The sequence below is a fragment of the Pezoporus flaviventris genome, unplaced genomic scaffold (assembly GCF_033815535.1).
Source record: "Pezoporus flaviventris isolate CSIRO_AGI_PZ_B2104156 unplaced genomic scaffold, CSIRO_AGI_Pfla_v1 ptg000223l, whole genome shotgun sequence".
Taxonomy (NCBI): domain Eukaryota; kingdom Metazoa; phylum Chordata; class Aves; order Psittaciformes; family Psittacidae; genus Pezoporus; species Pezoporus flaviventris.
Genome location: NW_026892771.1, coordinates 190,612 through 207,919, shown reverse-complemented (window position 1 = coordinate 207,919; position 17,308 = coordinate 190,612). Strand labels below are relative to the sequence as shown.

Genomic DNA, 17,308 nt, shown 5'->3' with positions numbered 1-17,308 from the left:
GCTGTGCATCAGCCACCCCCTTTTGTCCCCTGCCACCAGCCAGCCCAGCCTCTGCCCCGTTGTAGGTGGTGTGGATGTGCCTGACTGGGCCCTGGAGCCCTTCCCTTCCTCCAGAGTTTGCCAATCCTTGTGGCAAACCCTTTGCCTCGTAGCTTTCCACTGGGAGATGTGTGAATGCACAGAAGGATGCACACGTTCACTGCCTTGAGACACTGTCTCTCATTAGAGCAGGTAGGAAAGGAAACCCCGTGCTGCCACCAACACTGTTTAATGTTAACACATACACGTGTCCATTTCCAACAATGGGGAAATCCTCCCCTCCCCTCTGATCCGGTGGAATTAGCTGGGCTGGGCAGTGCAAGCCCCACTGGAATGTCTTTGCCCATCAGGTGAAGAGCTCTTCGGGCAGCACAGTGCAGCAGAGAAGAAGCCAGGATCTGGCTGCTGCCACCATGGATGTGCTTCCAGCCCTTGGCACCCTCCGCTGCCCTCCAGCAACCACCAAGTCCCTGATGGAGTTCAGGGATGGGAGCAGACCACACAGACCATGTCTTCATTCACTTTCAAGACCAGAGGGCTGAGCCTTTCGCATGCAGTAGCCCATGTGTTCATGGATGATGGTGCTGGAAAGCCAAGGGTGGACCCAGCATTGCACTGCGCCCATCCCAGCCCATGCAGCTTGGCCTGGTGACTGAGCCCATTGATCCCAGTGGATGCTGGGATCTGCTGCAGTATCCTCATGCTCCCTGTTCCTGCTTTACCACGGCTGCGAGCTGCACAAGGATGCAGTTAAGGGCAGGATGAGCTGCAGAACAGCTCTACACAGCGCCAGGCTGTGCGATGTAGGTGTTACACTGGGGAGTCAGACTATGGGCTCGTTGAATCGGCTTTATACACACTGGAGCTGAAGTCACCTTCTGGACCGTTGAGGTGTTTCCTGGGGATGATTCAAGGCTTTGCATGCACAGACATCACGTACATCAGTCACTGGTGTGTGGAAGGAAATGAGGTTCTGAACCAGCTGCTCCTTTACAGGCCAGGTAGGTAGAGCCACATGGTGCCTTTGCACACTGCCTGTGAGGGAAGGGAACTGGATTGTTCCCTATCTCAGCTCTCCATGCAAGCATAAAAGTGTGAGGATCAGCATCTTCCCAGTCACAGCTGGATGCCCAGATGGGAAACCCTCCGTCCGCTTCACAGCATCGTCTCCAGCATTTTGGTGAGGTTGGGGTGACCCTGATCCAGGTCTGTTGGATCCCCTGTGGTTCCCCCCCCAGGTCTCTGGCTCATCTCCTGGGTCGCACAGGGCACAAAGTTATCGGAGGCGAAGGAGCTGGGGATACAGCCCGGGAGGCTGGCCCGGGCTGGCAGCAGCAACCCCCGCTGCTGGGTGCTCCCTGCTCCTCGCCCCACCAGGCTGGTGCTGAAGCTGGTGGTGGGGTGGGAGCTCAGCCCCCCATAGCAGTAGCTCCCCACTGCGCTGGTGGCACGAGCCTTCTGCTTGAAGTCCAGCGCCAAGCTCCTCCGGAAATGGGCTTTCTTGATCTCTGCCTGCACCTGAGGGAGAGATCAGAGGTGGCTGCTGGTGTCTGTTCCTTCCCCAAGGAATTCCCCCCCTTCCAAATCCCACCCTGGTTTGGGTTGGAAGGGACCTTAAAGCTCATGCAGCTCCAACCCCCTGCCACGGGCAGGGACCCCTTCCACTGGAGCACACTGCTCCGTTAGGGAGCCTAAAATCAAATCCTACTGAGAGGGATGGATCCAAGCTTTTTCCCAGCCTGGGGGTTCCAGGTTGACTTCCCCAGCCCCAAAGAGGCTGCGCCAGGGAGCTCACGCTTCCAACTTACCTCCCCGTTGCAAAAGCAGTAGATAAAAGCCACAAAGAAACCCTGCCAAAAGAGACAGAGGTGAGGTTTGAGCTGGGCCACCCCACGTGTGCCTCCCCGCTCCTGGGATGAGCATTGCTGGGTGTTCGGAATACCTGAGAGGAGTTAAAGAGCATCTCGTAATGCATCTGGATCTGCCACAGGACCCCGGAGACTTCGGTGTAGGGCATGGCCATGAACACCATGTAATGGACCCCGAAAAGGGGCATCAGCACCAGCGTGGACTTGAGCAGCTTCCTGAGAGGAGAAATGCTCCCAGAATCAGCCTGAGAGGCAGCGGCGGAGCCGCACCGGGGCAGGGGCTGTGGTTCCAGCCCTCACCTGTACTGCTGCCGGGGGTCCAGCTTCCCCGCGTGCGTCTCCCAGAGCTTGGAGGCCAGAACCCGGACGATGTTGAGGAAGAGGAAGAAGTTCACCTGCCAACAGGCCCCCACTGTGCTTCTATTGCCCACAGCCAGCGTGGGCCTGCCCCAGCAGCCCCCCGGCACGAGGAGAGGCAGCTGTGGGTGAGCGGAGGCGATGCTGTGGGCAGGGAGCGGCGTTCCTGCATCCCTCTGCGTCGCCGCGTGCCGGAGGGGCTGCAGGCACAACCTCAGGGACCACAAGCGAACAGCTCTGGGCCTCTATCCAGCCCCTACCCCAAAAGGGATTGGGGGATTCAGCCATGGGATTCTTACCACAATGGCGGCCAAGATGGGGACCTGATAAATCCACTTCATGTTCCCTGCGCTGAGATCCCAGCACCTGGAGACACCCAGAAAGAAACATCCTGGAGGAACCTGGCCGGGAACATTGCCAGCTGATGGCTCTCTTTACCCCATAACCAACATCCCCATCCTCCCTTCACTCCCTTTGTGTAAGTCTTGACCCAACAGCAGCCACGCTACAACCATTGTTTCTCTGGGTCCCTGTCAGTTTGATGGACAAGCCTCACGGTGTGCTCACTCCTCTCGCTCTTCCTGCTCGGTTCATTCTGCTGGCATTTGCCACCAGCCTTCCCCTCCCCAAAGGGCTGTTGGAGGTGGACCCACGTACTGTGTATCAGCCAGGGAGGCCCTGACGCTGGCCCAGATGGACACAAACACAGCAGGGAGACCTGGAGGGGCAGGAAGCACGGTGAGGAGCAGGGATGAAGCATCACCTTTGCAGACCAGCACAGGTCTGGTCTGCATCCCACTGCCCTGCCTTGGGCGTCCTGTGCCACTGTGATGCCACAGCTCCCAGCTGCTCTCAGCTCTGGGGTCCGTGCTTACCCCAGCCAATGATGATGAGGACCCACAGGTAGCTCTTGTTGGAGAGGAAGGCCATGAAGATCAGGCTATGCAGGTAGAGCCCTTCCACTAGGATCCAGTAGTGGTTGGTGGCCAGAAAATAGAGGAAGAGAGTCACCGCCACCTTGCAGCCCACCTGTGGACACGGAGGCAGGGAAGTGCCCATATCAGGCTGTGCCCTGAAAGCAAAACCTGACCAGCAAGCCCCAGGCTGTGCCCATCTCCCCTGGGCTGTTCCAGCGCCGTGGCTCTACATCTCCCATAGGAAAGGTGCTTCCCATACCAGGCCACACTGAAGTCCTTTGCCTGCTGTGGCACCAGGGTGGGCAGAGCTGCAGGTTGCCCTTCATCCCTCCCCTGAGCAGCGCAGCCCCGAGCTGGGAGCATCCACCCACATCCCCTTGCACCTTCCATCCCCTTTCCCCCTGATCCTGCCTCCACACTTGCCAGGTGGCTCCAGTGTCCTGGGGAAGGACCCATTTCTGCCCTGAAGTCCTCCTCCCGCATCTTCTCCATCTCCGTGCCCACGGTGCCCGAGTAGAGCACCGTGTCCTTCACGAAGATGCTCACCGCCCGGCAGATGAAGGAGGCGAAGAGGTGGACGTGGATGTAGTTGCGTGTGCAGTGCAGGCGCCTATGGAGAAGGGATGTGACACGAGCCCAGCCCCAGCTGCCCAACGAGCTCATTGCATGGGGGACATGGTGAGCTCCAAGGTGTCAACCCTCCCACGGGCACAGAAAACAGACCTGGAGGCGAGTGGGGCATCCACAGCCTCAATAGCAGGGTGGAACTGGTCATACTGGGGGTGCTTTGGGCTGGGGTTTGGGGCCGGTTCCTGTTCCCATCAGAGGGTTGTGTGTGCAGAGAGGAGGGTTCTCGGGAGAGGAGGGCTCTCTCTCATGGGGATGAGATTTTGGCTTCTCCTTACTTGAAGTACGACAGGATGCAGACTGCAACAGTGAGGGAGGCCAGGGAGATGGAGTAGCCGATGGTGTACATCAGGTGCAGGCGGTCAAACACCTCCTGGAATCACAGAGCCATGGAATGGTTTGGGGTGGAAGGGACCTTAAAGCTCACCCCGTTCCACGCGCAGGGACACCTCACACCAGAGCAGCCTGCTCCACGCCCCATCCAAGCTGGCCTTGAACTCTCCCAAGCCCTATTCCCAGGGAGCGAAGTCACCTTCTCACGGCTCCGGCTCTCGGAGGAGAAGAGCAGAGCGCACTCGGTGTAGTTGGCCCAGGTCTTGTTGATGCTGAGAGCCATGGCCCAGGTCCCCGAGGAGCTGCAGTACCGGTAGGCATGACCTGGGAAGGGCGATGGGCGCTGCGGCGGCAGACGGACCCGAGGGAAGCACATCCCTGCTGGTGGGGGGGTGCTGAGGGGCTCTCCCTGCTCGGGTCCAAGCTCTTACCTTGATGGTTGAAGTCGTAGATGTAGTCGGGGCAGGGCACCGACACCTCCTGGCTGGGGGAGCCCTTTGGCCAGCAGATGATCCCATCCCACTCTGGAAGGCAGCTGGTGTCTGGTCAAAGAGCAAGGAGGCAGCTCCCACCTCCGAACAGGGACCCAGCATCCTCCAGCTCCCCCAAGGGAAACGCGCTGCAAGCATCGCCCCGGCCTGCAGGGCTTGGAGCAAGCTGCTCTATGGAAAGGGTCCCTGCCCACGGCAGGGGTCGGAGCTGGGTGAGCTTTAAGGTCCCTTCCAACCCAAACCAGGCTGGGATTGTGTGAGCAGCACCCAATCGCACCCAGGCTGCCAGGATCTCCCCAAACCCTCAAGCTCCATGCTCTCCCGTCCGAGGGAACAGCATTGCCCACGGTGTGTGCTGGGGCCTGCTGACCCACGCGCAGGGATGGGCACTACCTTGGATCATCTCCAGCTGGGCTTTTATGTCCCTCTGACACCTCTCCTTGGCTTCCACCAGCAGGTAGATCTGCTCTTCCTTCGTGAGAACATCGTCGGGGTCCACCTGCCAGGACAAGGCTGATGTGATGCCACCTCCAGCAGCCTGGCAGGGGGCTCCAGGGATGCTCCAGGAACCTCCTGGCACGGGGCTGGTGCTCTGCTGGCCTTTGCTGCTCTCAGCCACTGACTCACAGCATGGAGCAGGACCAACCTCGGGGTTAGAAGTGAGGCAAAGGCAGGCAGGGAAGCCAGGACACATGGAACATGAATGTGCTGGCAGGCAAAGCTGATGGATGCTCTCCCAACCCTCGCGTGTTTGTGTGGCTTTGAGTAGGCTCAAACACGATGGTGGGGAAGAGAAAAGCCTCCTGCTCTTGTTCTTCCCTCTTGCAAGGCTGAAGCTGACCATGAGCCCCGTCACCCTGTCCATGGTCCACTGAGAAACACATGGACATGGGTGGTGTGGGGCTTCTTGCCCACCCCACCGGTGGGGCTGGATGTCCCCATTGCCCACACAGGGCTGCAGCTTTGGAAGCACAGAGGAGTCAGGATGCAGGGGGTTCACGTTGGCTGCTGGACTGCCCATGGCCAAATCCTGCCCCACAGAGGAGACCCTGAGGTCCCATCCATGCTCTTCAAGGCAGCGTCTGTTGCTGGTGGGGGGCACGGAGCAGGACTGGGGGTCCTGGGGGTCCATCAGCAAGAGCTGACTATAAATCACCACCCCCCCCCCCCCCCTTCTGTTCCCCCAGTGCCTCTGAGGCAGCGAACCCGGCCCTGGATGCATCCAAGCAATGGGAAAATGACCCCGTTGTGGTGTCTCCATGGCTGTGGAAGCTTTAGCAGGAGCAGAGATGCTCTCCCTCCCCTCCTGCCCAGCAGCTCTGTGGGGTGGGATGTGCAGCTGGGGCGGGATGCACAGTCAGCAGGGGTTCAAGCCAGGAGAGGACCAGAGGAGCCCATAGGACCATGCAGACTTACCAGAGCCCGCGCAGAGCTGAGCAGACAGCAGCAGAGGAGAAGTGCTGTGATCCCTCCCTTGGGAATGGACGTCTCCATGGTCCCACCGTGTCACTGGGATGGACCTCAGGGATGCTGAGCTGCAGAAGCGCTGCCAGCCCCAGGCTGTGGGGCAGCAGGACAGAGCATCTTCTGGGGCACCTTCCCCACTGCTGCCCCCGTGGGGTCCTGGCAGTGCTATAGGGATCTATCTGCTCACGGGCTCACCAGGTGAAGGGGGTTCTCCCCCCATCATCCTTGCTCCTATTCACTCTCCATCTCCCGCCTGCTTTAAGCAGCTCCCGGAGCATGTGCAAACAATTCCCACTCGGATGGGGATGGCAGAGGTTTATTGGCTCAGCCCTAGGTGCTAAAATCCTCTCCATTCAAGGCAGATTCCTCTTCTCCTTTCAGAAACTCCTCTCGCTGCCTGGTGCTCATTTCTCAGCTGTCACAGCATCCCCCCGCTGCCCCCGAGCAGCTCAGTCCCCTCCTGCCCCACACTGGTCCCAAGGAGCTGGAGGACAGTGGGGAGACCCCCAGCGATGTGGCTGGAGGCAGAGGGGCAGCGGGTGCAAGCACGTGAGCATCACCTCGGCACTGATGCTCCTGGGGTGGGACGTCTTTCAGGCAGATGCCAGCTTAACCCTTTGGCTTCTCTAGGGGTTGGGGTGCGCTTTGGGGTGCTCCCCACCAGGACAAGTACCCTCCTGCCTTTGTGGGTTTGCTTTGCAGAAGGATCTCACTGCACAAGAGCTTTAACCTCCATGGATGAGGCTAAATGGGCACCGCAGGCAGACGGTCAGTCCTGACAGCAGTTCCCACCAGCTCAGAGTTGGTCCCATTGCAGCTGACAACATCCCCATCAGAGCAGTCCCTTGGCACCTGCATCCCCTCAGGAACACCCCAGGGCTGTCCCAGGCCTTTCAGGACCATTCTGATGCCACCCGTGTGGGTGGCTTTTGGGATCATTTAGGGCCACAAGGATGCTCAGGGGCTGGAGCAGCTTCCGTATGGAGCCAGGCTGAGAACACTGGGGCTGTTGAGCCTGGAGAAGAGAAGCTGTGTGGAGACCTCAGAGCAGCTTCCAGTGTCTGAAGGGGGTTACAGGGATGCTGGAGAGGGACTCTTCATCAGGGACTGTGGTGATAGGACAAGGGGTGATGGGCTCTGTGGCGAGGGAAGGTGTTACCAGCTGGATGAGAGAGCAAAGCAAATCCCAATGGCAGCCCCCAGGAGGTGCTGTGCTCCCCCTGGTTAAGTTGAACAGGAGAACAAGCCTCTTGGTGGCTTTCCCTGCCACAGCAGTAAATCAAGGAGGGATTAGTGGCATCCTCGGCAGCTGCCTCTCTCCTCATCCCAGTTTAGCCACTACCATGGACCATTGGTGGATGCTGACACCAGCCCTGCATTGCTCTGCTCATCGAGATGCTGCACGGGCACAAAGGGCGAGAGATGGGAGAAGCATCTGAATTGCAGGATTAATGTAAAGGCTCTTCTGGGTTCTGATTCCTGACCCTGAAGCTGCAGGGAGCAGAGCTGAGGGTAAAGGGAGGTTGCTCTTTACTCGGGATGGGTGGCTGTTGGCTGAGGGGGAGGCAGCAGCACTCAGAGGCAATTTGATTCCCAGAACCTGACCCCGGATCCGAGTTTGCCGTTAGCAAAACATGTTGGGTTTTTCTTGCTAAATGATTTGCTTTATTATGGAGCGCTCGGGAAAGCAATCACTGCAAATGACTCCCATCCAGCCCCGAACCCACGCGAGCAGCCCTCAGGTGATGGCAGACAGCAGTTTGCTGCTGTTTCCTCCCCCTGAAAGACCCCCATGACCCAGCTCGTGATGGCTCGAGCAGTTCCCTTCACTCCCAGCCCTGCAGTAGCTCCAAAAGAGCAGGATTAGACCCAGCCGGTCATGCCAAGCCTGAGCCGCTGCAATGCAACACAACCTGAACCAGCCTGACTCAACCACCTGAAAAGACAAATCCAAATGCATTTTTCTATATCCATCTATAAACTATATTTCAATACGTACATCGATGAAGTGTGTGTATAGATATACGTACAGAATGGCTCAGGCTCCAGCCAGCACCGAGACCTCGCAGCTCTCGCACGGGGCCCAGCAGCATCTCGCAGGATCCTGGTCCACCCAGTGGCTTGTGACGGTCCCTGCAGCGCAATTGAAGCCAGCGCTGGCTGGAGCAATGAGGCTGCAGGTTTGTTTAGATGCCTCAGTGTAACCCTCAAGCCCCATTTCTGGGAATGCTGAACCCCGATGACCTCTTCTGCATCTTCTGCAGGCCTTCAAGCAGTTGGGAGAGGAGGGTGAGAGCAGGAGCATCTCCCACCAGAGCCTGTCCAGTGCCTGGAGAGGAGCTGAAAGGAGATGGTACGGCCCATGCTGCCCTGCAGGTTTTGGGGTGCATGGGATAACACAGCTACAGGTCGGGCAGAGGAGTGATCCGGAGCATCCCTGAGAAGAACTCGGGCTGTTGGTTGATGAGAAACTGAATGTGAGCTGGTAGTGTGCACCTGAGCCCAGAAACCACCCATGTGCGGGGCTGCACCAAAAGGAGCGTGAGCAGCAGACTGGACCTGGATGATCCTAAGGCCCTTTCCAACCCAAACCATTCCATGGTTCTATGGTTCTATGATGAGCAGCGCAGCGCTGTGAAAGGTCCTGAGCTGATGAATTAAGTGCCTGGCTTTACCCTTCGTTTGCATTACCCTCCTTAGCTGTCCCCCGGAGGTGAGCACAGCTCCTCACCCGCACCTATTCCAAGGCACAAGCTCATCCCTGGGGAGCAATGGGGATAAACCAGCCCCTGAGCACGAGGCCAGGGGCTCATGCAGCGAGGACTGAGCTCCTGTGCAGCGGCCCTTCCTAAACCCCAGGGTCACAAAGGGCTCTGCAGCGCTTGCCCTTGAGGCCTGCCTAAAACCAGGCGTGCTTTCCCCATGGGCATCACGGCAGCTCCATCAGCCCCGCGTCGCTGCTTCCCTGCCAGGCACCCGGGGCGGATCGAGTTTAGGCTTTCAGCGCTCATTCAGCCAGCAGCCCCCGTGCAGCCCACCCGGCGCAGGTGCTGGGGGGGCCACGTCCCCGCTGTGGTGGCTGGGGGGTGTCTGGTGGCTTGGCCGTGCCGGGAGCTGATGACAATGGGCAATTGTCAAGTTGGGGCCCCTCTCGTTTGAGTTTTCTTCCTTTTATAGTAAGTAGCAGTTGCTCCAGCAGCTGGCCTGCCCCTGCGGGGTGAGCACGGGGCTTGTATATAAGGGAAGGAGCAGCCTTTGCCTTTCATCCTCGGTTCAGTGGCTTCCCTGGGCAGCAGGACCCATCCCTGCCCCTTCACACAGCCCCAGCACGATGCCAATCAAGAAACCTGACCCCAAGAAGGAAGCGGCCAAAACAGCTCCAGCCCCGGAGCCCCCCCGAGAGCCTGCCTTTGATCCCAAGAGCGTGAAGGTGAGAGAGGGATGGAGACGTCCCCGTCTCCCTTGGTGCCTCTCATCTGCAGGCATGGGCATGGGCATGGGCAGTGCGATGCGCCAGGCTGAGAGCCAGGGCTGGGAGGGCAGGACGAGCACATTGCATTGGAGCAGCGGGCTGGGATGGATGTGTTGATGCAGCGGGCTGGGAGGGATGTGTTGATGCAGCGGGCTGGGAGGGATGCGTTGATGCACAGGGCTGGGAGGGATGTGTTGATGCAGCGGGCTGGGAGGGATGTGTTGCTGCACAGGGCTGGGAGGGATGTGTTGCTGCACAGGGCTGGGAGGGATGTGTTGCTGCACAGGGCTGGGAGGGATGTGTTGCTGCACAGGGCTGGGAGGGATGCTGTCCTGGCTATGGGGATGTTTCAATCTTCCCCCCTGTGTCAGGGTCCCAGCAGCCACCCACTGCCTCCATCCTGAAGCATCTGGCTGCCTGTATTGTCTCCTCCACCTGAAAGCATCTTTTAGCCAAATCAGCACAATGGGAGCTTGGTTTTCCATGATTCCCCAGGTTTTAGTCACGTATTTAAGCCAGAGGTGTGGCAGGGGCGTTATTTAGAGCAGGCTCAGTGCGGAGGGTGTTTAATCACTTGAACTAAGGATCAAGCATCCTGAAAACAGCATCCTTTCCACCTGACTGTGGAGAAGTTCAAATGCAGGGGAGAGCCCTGTCCATAACGTAACACTGATGCCTGGCTCTGTTCTCCCGACAGATTGAGTTCACTGCAGAGCAGATTGAAGGTAAGTGCAGACTTCACCTTTTCCCAGGGATGCCATTAGGAATGGGGAGTCCTTTTCCCAGGTAGCTTTTCACAGCAGACATAAAGGCCAAGGCCCCTCACATCAAACCCCCAGCATCAGGATGGAAAGGAGATGGGGAAGGGAGGAGGCAGCTGATGGAGATGGGAGCAATGCTGGGAGCAGCAAAGGGATTTAGCTAGGGCTGTTGGGAGCAATAAATGGACCCTGGCTCCCTACCCTGCACTGAGGGTGCCCCAGTTGAAGGGGACAGTCCTTGCTTCAGGCAGGGAAAAGGTATTTTTCCATTCATGGTGAGGGATGGAGCCTGGTTCAAAGCCGGATTCGTGTGGGAGGAGCAGCCTCTGGCGATGCAGGGACTGAGCTGGGATTGGGATTCCTCATCTCTTCATGCCTCTGTACAGAGTATGGGAGGGATGAGATGTGAGGGCAGATCCTGGTGTGGAGACTGGGAGGAGGAGACACAGGATCCTGCAGGCTTGGCCCCAAACCAGCTTTGGGAAGGAGAACAGGGCCAGTGGGAACGTGAGCAAGTTAAAATGTGAAGACGTTCGGATTTAACCTGCAGCGATGTCCCCCAGTATGTGATGTGCTCCCATGGCTCCAGGTGGTCAGGAGGGGACTGAGCACCCTCACAGGGATGCCTCGTGGCCAGGGCCTCACAGTGAGGGATGTCCCTCCCTCAACATGCCCTATGGAGGGATCTCATGTGCAGGGATGGAGCCATCGTGAGGACAAGCAGCATAACAGCAGCACGGGGGGGGACGGACTATGGACAGGATTACGGGGACACGGACAAGGGGACGTGGTCCATGGGAGGGTGAGGCTCAGCAGAAGATATAAAGATGCCAAGTAGAAAAGGAGTAAATCCAAGGCAAGGAGCAATCCCTGGGCCAGGATTCCCACCAAACACGAGGGGATGCCTACCTGACCGTGATGTCTCCATCGCTCCATGGAGACTGCGAACACCTCATCCCACCCAACAGCAGGAGAAGCAATGCTCTGCTTTGAGTGACTACTGCTGGATGCTATGAAGAAGATGGGCCAGAACCTGGAATTCATCGGTGCCACGGACAAGAAACCCACAGCTCTGGGTGCTATGGGAACAAGCTTGGGAATGAATCTCCTGCATCCTTCCCGTGGTCTGCAAGGCTGGGATGGACACGGCCGCCCTTCCCCAAACGAACGCAGCCAACCCTGTGCTGTGTCTGCCTGGCTGGGGGTGCCAGCAGAGCCATGGGGTGTGGTGGGGACCATGGGGATGCAGCAGGAGGGCACCCACCATGCATGTGTCCGTCTTTTCCTTGCTCCAGCGGGGTGGGGAGCGGGCCCTGCATGGAAAGGAAGGGACAGCTGGGCTCTTCTCATGCACAGAGTTCAAAGAAGCCTTCAGCCTGTTTGACCGGACGCCCGCCGGGGCCATGCAGATCTCCTATGCCCAGTGTGGGGATGTCCTACGGGCGCTTGGCCACAACCCCACCAATGCAGAGGTCCTGAAGGTGCTGGGCAAGCCCAAAGCAGAAGGTGAGAGCAAAGTGGGGCAGCGGGGACATGGTGGGACAAGTAATCCCTGTGCCTCCTGGCAGCAAGTGGAGGATTATGTCCCCTTTAGGAAGAACCCAGTGAGATGAAGGAAATGAGGCAGAGAGGCCTCGTTCCTTCACTACCCTTCCCTGTGCTACAGGTGACAGAAGGCGTAGTCTTAAGGGAGTAGACATAAGGGAGCGCTCCTCACCCAGGGATGGTGGCAATGGGTGCTCCGCAGACCACATCCTGAGCTGGTGTGAACCTGGCTGGTTCCAGTGCAGCTGCATGGCCTTGGTGGCACAGGATCTCCCTGCTGCTATCAGTGGTCTGTGTGCGGTCCCCAGGTGTTAGCACTTTACTCCTCATGGGGATCTTCCAATCTCAAGTACCAACAGTCCCACCACCTTGGGGTGCTTCTCTCCTGTACTCACACAAGACCAGGAAGGTTAAGTGCTCAGAGGCTGATTTCAGCCTATGGAGGTTTCATCTCTGACCCCATCTCCTCCTCCCCTTCCAGAAATGAACACGAAGCTGCTGGACTTCGAGGCCTTCCTGCCCATCCTGCAGCACTTCACCCGCACCAAGGAGCAGGGCACCTTCGAGGACTTTGTGGAAGGGCTGCGTGTCTTTGACAAGGAGGGCAATGGCATGGTGATGGGCGCCGAGCTGCGCCATGTGCTGGTCACACTGGGTACGGGCTGGCCCTGGGCTGGGCAGCAGGACACAGGCCACCCCTAATGGCTTGGGTTACTTGGGTGGCCTCATGCATCAAAGAGACCCTTTTGACTCTGCTGCTCGTAGGCTTTCATTAATGGCTCCTGAATATGTGGCCTTTTCCACCTCACCACTTCATGCATGATCCAGGTGAGATGGAGAGGCCATAGCATCCTCAGTTATCAGACAATCACTGCAGCAATCCTCTCTCCAGCAGCATGCCCCACCCTGGGGTGTCACACAGCTCCTTTTAAATCCCTTTTTCCTTCCTCTGGGGACTTTGGCTCTCTGGGAAAAGGACAGGAAGGTCCTGGGGGGCTGAGAGCCCTTCCCTCACCTCTCCATCATCCTCCAGGAGAGAAGATGACAGAAAGCGAGGTGGAGCAGCTGATGGCAGGGCAAGAAGATGCCAATGGCTGTATCAACTATGAAGGTAGGAGCAGCAGATTCCCGTCGAGACCATCTCAAACACAGTTCTCTTGGCTTAGGGCGCAAAATGGGCCCTCTGGGAGGACACTGGTGGTCACTGAGAGGGAGATAGGGACCGTCTTCCAAAGCTTCTCCAAGGAGAGCTGTGAGACGAGTCAGCTGGGCTGGGGACACGGTGGCCGGGGCAGTGACTTCCAGCTGAAGAAGGCACGTTCCCAAGGGTTTATCCCCAGTTTTCCACCGCTTTCTTGTGAGCTAACAAACAAAGCCAGCACCTTTCAGAGCAGAGGCAAGCTGGGGCCATTTGGGAATCTGGCTCCAAGAGGGTGAAAATGGTGGTTAAATCTGGGAACCCCTAAAATTGGGGAGCCTTGAGGAAAAGGGGGGACCAATTTCCCTTGGCCTATTTCCCTTGGCAAACTGAGGATGTTGGCTCTGGCTCGTCCCCAAGAGGCCTTTGGGAAGGTAGGAACAGAAGGTGAAATCTCAGCCCTGGCATCACTCATCCCCTTTGTCCCTGGGGTGCCCCAGGCTCTGCCTGCCCCACCACAGCTCACATCCTTTGACCTCCCATGCTCATTCCTCCTTTTCTCCCCAGCTTTCGTCAAGCACATCATGTCTGGCTGAAAGGAGAAACTTCAGGTGAGTTTGTGGTGTCTGAAACTGGAACAATCCCAGCTCTGAAAGCACCAGAACCTGTGTTCATGATAACAAACCTCACGGGTAACTTGTGTCGTCTACGGAGCACAGCATCAAGCCTGTCACTGTCCGTCGTGGCCTGGTTAATCGTGCTGGTAACAAAGAGGTTGCTGTGGTTTATGGGGCTACGTTTTCTAAGCCACCAGGAAGTGGGCACCAGCGGGAGGAAGCACTGAAACCCCTGCAGCAGTGAATGAGTTGATGCTAAGGAAAGGCGAAACACTTAAACAAGGGAATTTCTGAACATTCCCATTCCCGTTAGAAAGAAGATGGGAAATGTCCCAGTGATGCTTGTTAAGCTTTTTGTGGTCCTCAAAGTCTTGCCTGAGGAAAGCAAAGAAACAGGGTGAACAATCCCTCTGAAATCTACGCAGTTTAAAAGGAAATCCAAGTTATAAGAGCTAGTCCCAGCCTCCCCTCCAGATACTGCTAAATATACAAATGAAACACTTTAACCCCTCTGTTTTCCTCTCTACAAACCTCTTTAGCCATCAGAAGGTTAAAGTGGGGACAGAGAACTCTGAACTTTGAATGTTCAGCATCCTTTTCATCTGGGTTTGAATCCTTTTCTCCCCAGTTCCTGTTCACCAGCTCAGCAGCACAGGTGCTTGGGTGGCAAATGCTGCTTGAAAGCTTAACTCCATACGAGCCCATTGGCATGTAACTGGTGTAACTGGGATGTAACTGGTGTAACTGGGATTACGGCTATGGACATTCCCTCTCAGCTCAAAGATTCCCTGTGCTAAGCCCTCTCCCGCTCTTGTCCCCCAGCTCTCAGCAATGTTGGAACCCACCCGAGCACCACAAGCAGCGAGATCCCTCCATCCGTGTCCCTTCCACCCTGGATGTCACGCATCTGCAGATGTGCCACCACGGAGAGCTGGCCCCCACAAGCGTGTGCCTGAGCCTCGGTGGACAATGAGACCTCTGCAGCTTGGGTTTAACCCTTCAGTTATTCTGTTCAGTCTTTTTTTCTGTGACATTTGGCTCATTAAATTCCATCCTTCTTCCCTCACATGGTATCTCTGCTTTGCTTTTGCTGCTCATTGAAGTGGTAGATGGAAGAGACTTCTTGGTCTCCACCTGAGACGGCAGGATGCTCCCACAGAGAGGGGAAAAGGGCAGGTTTATGACCATTAGGTGTGAGGAAACAGTGAGGGTCTTTGCCTACCCCCATGTGGGAGCAGGAGCTGGGGTGCGATCTGGCCACATCTTGATGATGGAGCAAAGAGAGCAAGAGGGACAAGTTGCATCCAATTGTTCTTCTCCCCTCTTCTTGGGATGCTCTTCACCTCCCCTGTGCCCTAAACCCAGCCCTTTTCCAGCCCTTTAGCCCATCTACCCTACAACATGCTGCCCCAAGAGCATCCCCTCCAGGTCCACAGGAGCAGAGGTGGAGTAAAGGGGCACCTGCTTAGCCCTGCCACTGTCCCAGTCACAGGAGAGACCAACAGGGACCTCTCCTTCATCAACATAAGGCCTGTCCCAGCCAGAAAAGGCCAGAGGCCCCTTAGAAACCAAACCACCCCAAACCACCAGGGAAGACATGAAAAGCATTAATTTCTGTACACCATCAACAGGCCCCAAAGTCCAGTTTTGAAGGTTGATTTCCAGGAAGCTGAGTCCTGATGAACCAGTGAGGGGGGAGGAAAATGGGGAAGCAACAGGTCCCTGCGGTGTGGGCAGTGTCCTGCCTGGGATGGAGCCCAGCCAGGACAGGGCTCCAGGATGGTTCCTCTCCAAGCAGAGAGGCAGCAGCTGGCTGGAGCTCTGGGGGCTCTGTCTCTGTTCCTACCTGCAAAGAACCCATCGGAGCATCCTTCCAAGCGGTGAATAATTCACGGCAGGTAACTGAGACGCACACCTGGGAGCAGAAAACATCTTCCTTTGATTTGGTTCTTACCCCAGTGTCCTGGCTCCAGGACTTTGATCAGAAATTGAAGGTGTTTTGCTCTGATGGAGCTGACTTCAGCTGCCACTTGTGTGTTTCTGTGCAGTGATTGAGTAACAGCTGCTTTCTATTCCCACTGTGATTCAAACGCTCACCAAAAGCAACACAAGCTGTTTAGAGATGCCATCATCAGATTTTAGCTCCTGCCTGTGGTTATTTCTACAGCTTCGATTAGGGAGAATCTGAGTATCTCGCCTCTTTAATGTATTATTTCTGCTTCAACCTGGGAAAGGATCACCATGAAGGGTGAGAAAGGACAATGCTTTGTCTTTGAGCCTCCAGCTCCTGTGCAGACAGGAGTGTTCTTCACCCTGTAAATGAAAACCAAAGCGACAGAGTGAAAGAGAGCAGTGGCAAATGACAGCACTAGGGAAAATGGTGAGAGCTGTGAAATCCACCCTCCGAAGCACCCTTGGGGTAGCAGCCAGCCACGCTGGACTTTGGGGACCTGCTCTGTCTCTTTAGGCTAAAGCAGAGCTGCTTTGCACAGACGCAGGTTGGAATGGCGCACTTGAACAGGCACAGGATATACCTCCATACAGCTCTATACCCCCGTACTCCATGCCCTACCTCCTGCTCTGGAAAAGCCAAGGATCCCAAGGAGCAAGTGGTTTTAGCCCCACAGACGTGTGGACACCAGGGAGTGATTGGCCCCATGAGCAGCCCTGCACGGCAGGACTGGAGGAGTCTTATGTCCCAAGATAAGAGCCAGCACTCTGTCCTTTTATAGTTTGGATGCTTTGCTTGAAGTGCAGCAGGCTCTGAGGAGGGGTGAAAGGAATCCCCCACCCTAAGGAGAGCCCATGGCTCTATCTACTCAGGCTGCGATAAGACAGAGCCTCATACCAAAGATGGTCTGGGTGTCAGGAGGGTTAGCACAGCGCCCTGTGAAACGGAAGAGACAGATGGAGCCAGCTTTCATCCTGAGGAGATAGCAGCAGCGCACAGCAGGGCAGCAAGATCGGAATGAGGATGGTGAGCATGGTCTGTGCTCCTTCAAAGGCTCCCTGGGACCCCCAGACGCACGTAGACACACGTCCCCATCATCCCCATCAGCGTGCGAGCCTTCCTTTAGGGAGGGCAGGCATTTCACTGTAGCGTGGTGTTCGCACCCTTTGTGCTCAGTAGAATGAGTTGGGTCAACCTGATGGCAAACGAGATATCCACCCCAGCGGGAAAACACTGCTCCGTGACCCTGTTCATTACGTGTCTCAGGCTTTGGCTTTCCATGCCAGCCAGCTCGCACCCTGAAAGCAAACACCTGCAGACGTACTGGAGCAATAACCAACTTGTAAATACCCTATTCGGGAACACGGAGAAGGACGTGTAAAAAGATCACGGAAGCAGGCAAGGCAAGCCTCCTGCTCCACACCAAGTGTCCAACATAAGCACCCCTCACACAGCTTCTCCCCTTACAGGATGATGCAGCCCCCGGCTCCCACGTGCTCTCTGCAGGATGCAGCCCAGCGCACGGGTGGCAATGTGCGTTTAATAAACTGAACTTTAGCTGGGCCATCCTGATCCCATCCTTTCGGGAACGGACCCGAGCTCTGAGCCAGACGTGGCTCCCTCTGCCTCCTGCTGTGCCCATGGCCGGCAGCTCGGCTGTTTCCGTCCGCGCTCGGGCGGCTCCGGCAGCAGAAGCGCTTCCGCCTGGCGGACGGCGGGTTGGGG

The 17,308-nt window shown here is 57.0% G+C and overlaps 2 protein-coding genes and 1 long non-coding RNA gene across 3 annotated transcripts in view; 1 reads left to right on the top strand and 2 right to left on the bottom strand.

Annotated features, from left to right (window-relative positions):
* LOC133262769 (uncharacterized) overlaps positions 1–17,308 on the bottom strand; it is a 294,205-nt gene that overhangs the window by 262,260 nt on the left and 14,637 nt on the right. The window lies entirely within an intron of this gene.
* Positions 879–6,126, bottom strand: LOC133262758 (parathyroid hormone/parathyroid hormone-related peptide receptor-like). The gene is made up of 13 exons (XM_061442226.1): positions 6,049–6,126; positions 5,026–5,131; positions 4,573–4,683; positions 4,341–4,465; positions 4,087–4,181; positions 3,605–3,791; positions 3,140–3,293; positions 2,922–2,982; positions 2,564–2,630; positions 2,208–2,302; positions 1,982–2,123; positions 1,848–1,889; positions 879–1,557 (listed from the first exon to the last, which is right to left on the bottom strand). The coding sequence occupies exons 1-13, from the start codon at positions 6,124–6,126 to the stop codon at positions 1,195–1,197; spliced, it is 1,626 nt and encodes a 541-aa protein (XP_061298210.1). The 3' UTR covers positions 879–1,194.
* MYL4 (myosin light chain 4) lies at positions 8,745–14,696 on the top strand. The gene is made up of 7 exons (XM_061442224.1): positions 8,745–9,529; positions 10,269–10,296; positions 11,689–11,838; positions 12,359–12,532; positions 12,911–12,988; positions 13,583–13,626; positions 14,455–14,696. The coding sequence occupies exons 1-6, from the start codon at positions 9,431–9,433 to the stop codon at positions 13,609–13,611; spliced, it is 558 nt and encodes a 185-aa protein (XP_061298208.1). The 5' UTR covers positions 8,745–9,430; the 3' UTR covers positions 13,612–13,626; positions 14,455–14,696.

What these genes read in the sequence shown, in the direction of transcription:
- LOC133262758 (XM_061442226.1), bottom strand. Translation starts at nt 6,126, where the DNA reads ATGGAGACGTCCATTCCCAAGGGAGGGATCACAGCACTTCTCCTCTGC. An exon ending in CCAGCTGGAGATGATCCAAG is followed by an intron (nt 4,684 to 5,025) that starts GTAGTGCCCATC and finishes CTCTTTGACCAG; the next exon opens with ACACCAGCTGCCTTCCAGAG. An exon ending in CCATCTTGGCCGCCATTGTG is followed by an intron (nt 2,303 to 2,563) that starts GTAAGAATCCCA and finishes GCCTGTTGGCAG; the next exon opens with GTGAACTTCTTCCTCTTCCT.
- MYL4 (XM_061442224.1), top strand. Translation starts at nt 9,431, where the DNA reads ATGCCAATCAAGAAACCTGACCCCAAGAAGGAAGCGGCCAAAACAGCT. An exon ending in CCATGTGCTGGTCACACTGG is followed by an intron (nt 12,533 to 12,910) that starts GTACGGGCTGGC and finishes ATCATCCTCCAG; the next exon opens with GAGAGAAGATGACAGAAAGC. An exon ending in TGGCTGTATCAACTATGAAG is followed by an intron (nt 12,989 to 13,582) that starts GTAGGAGCAGCA and finishes TTTTCTCCCCAG; the next exon opens with CTTTCGTCAAGCACATCATG.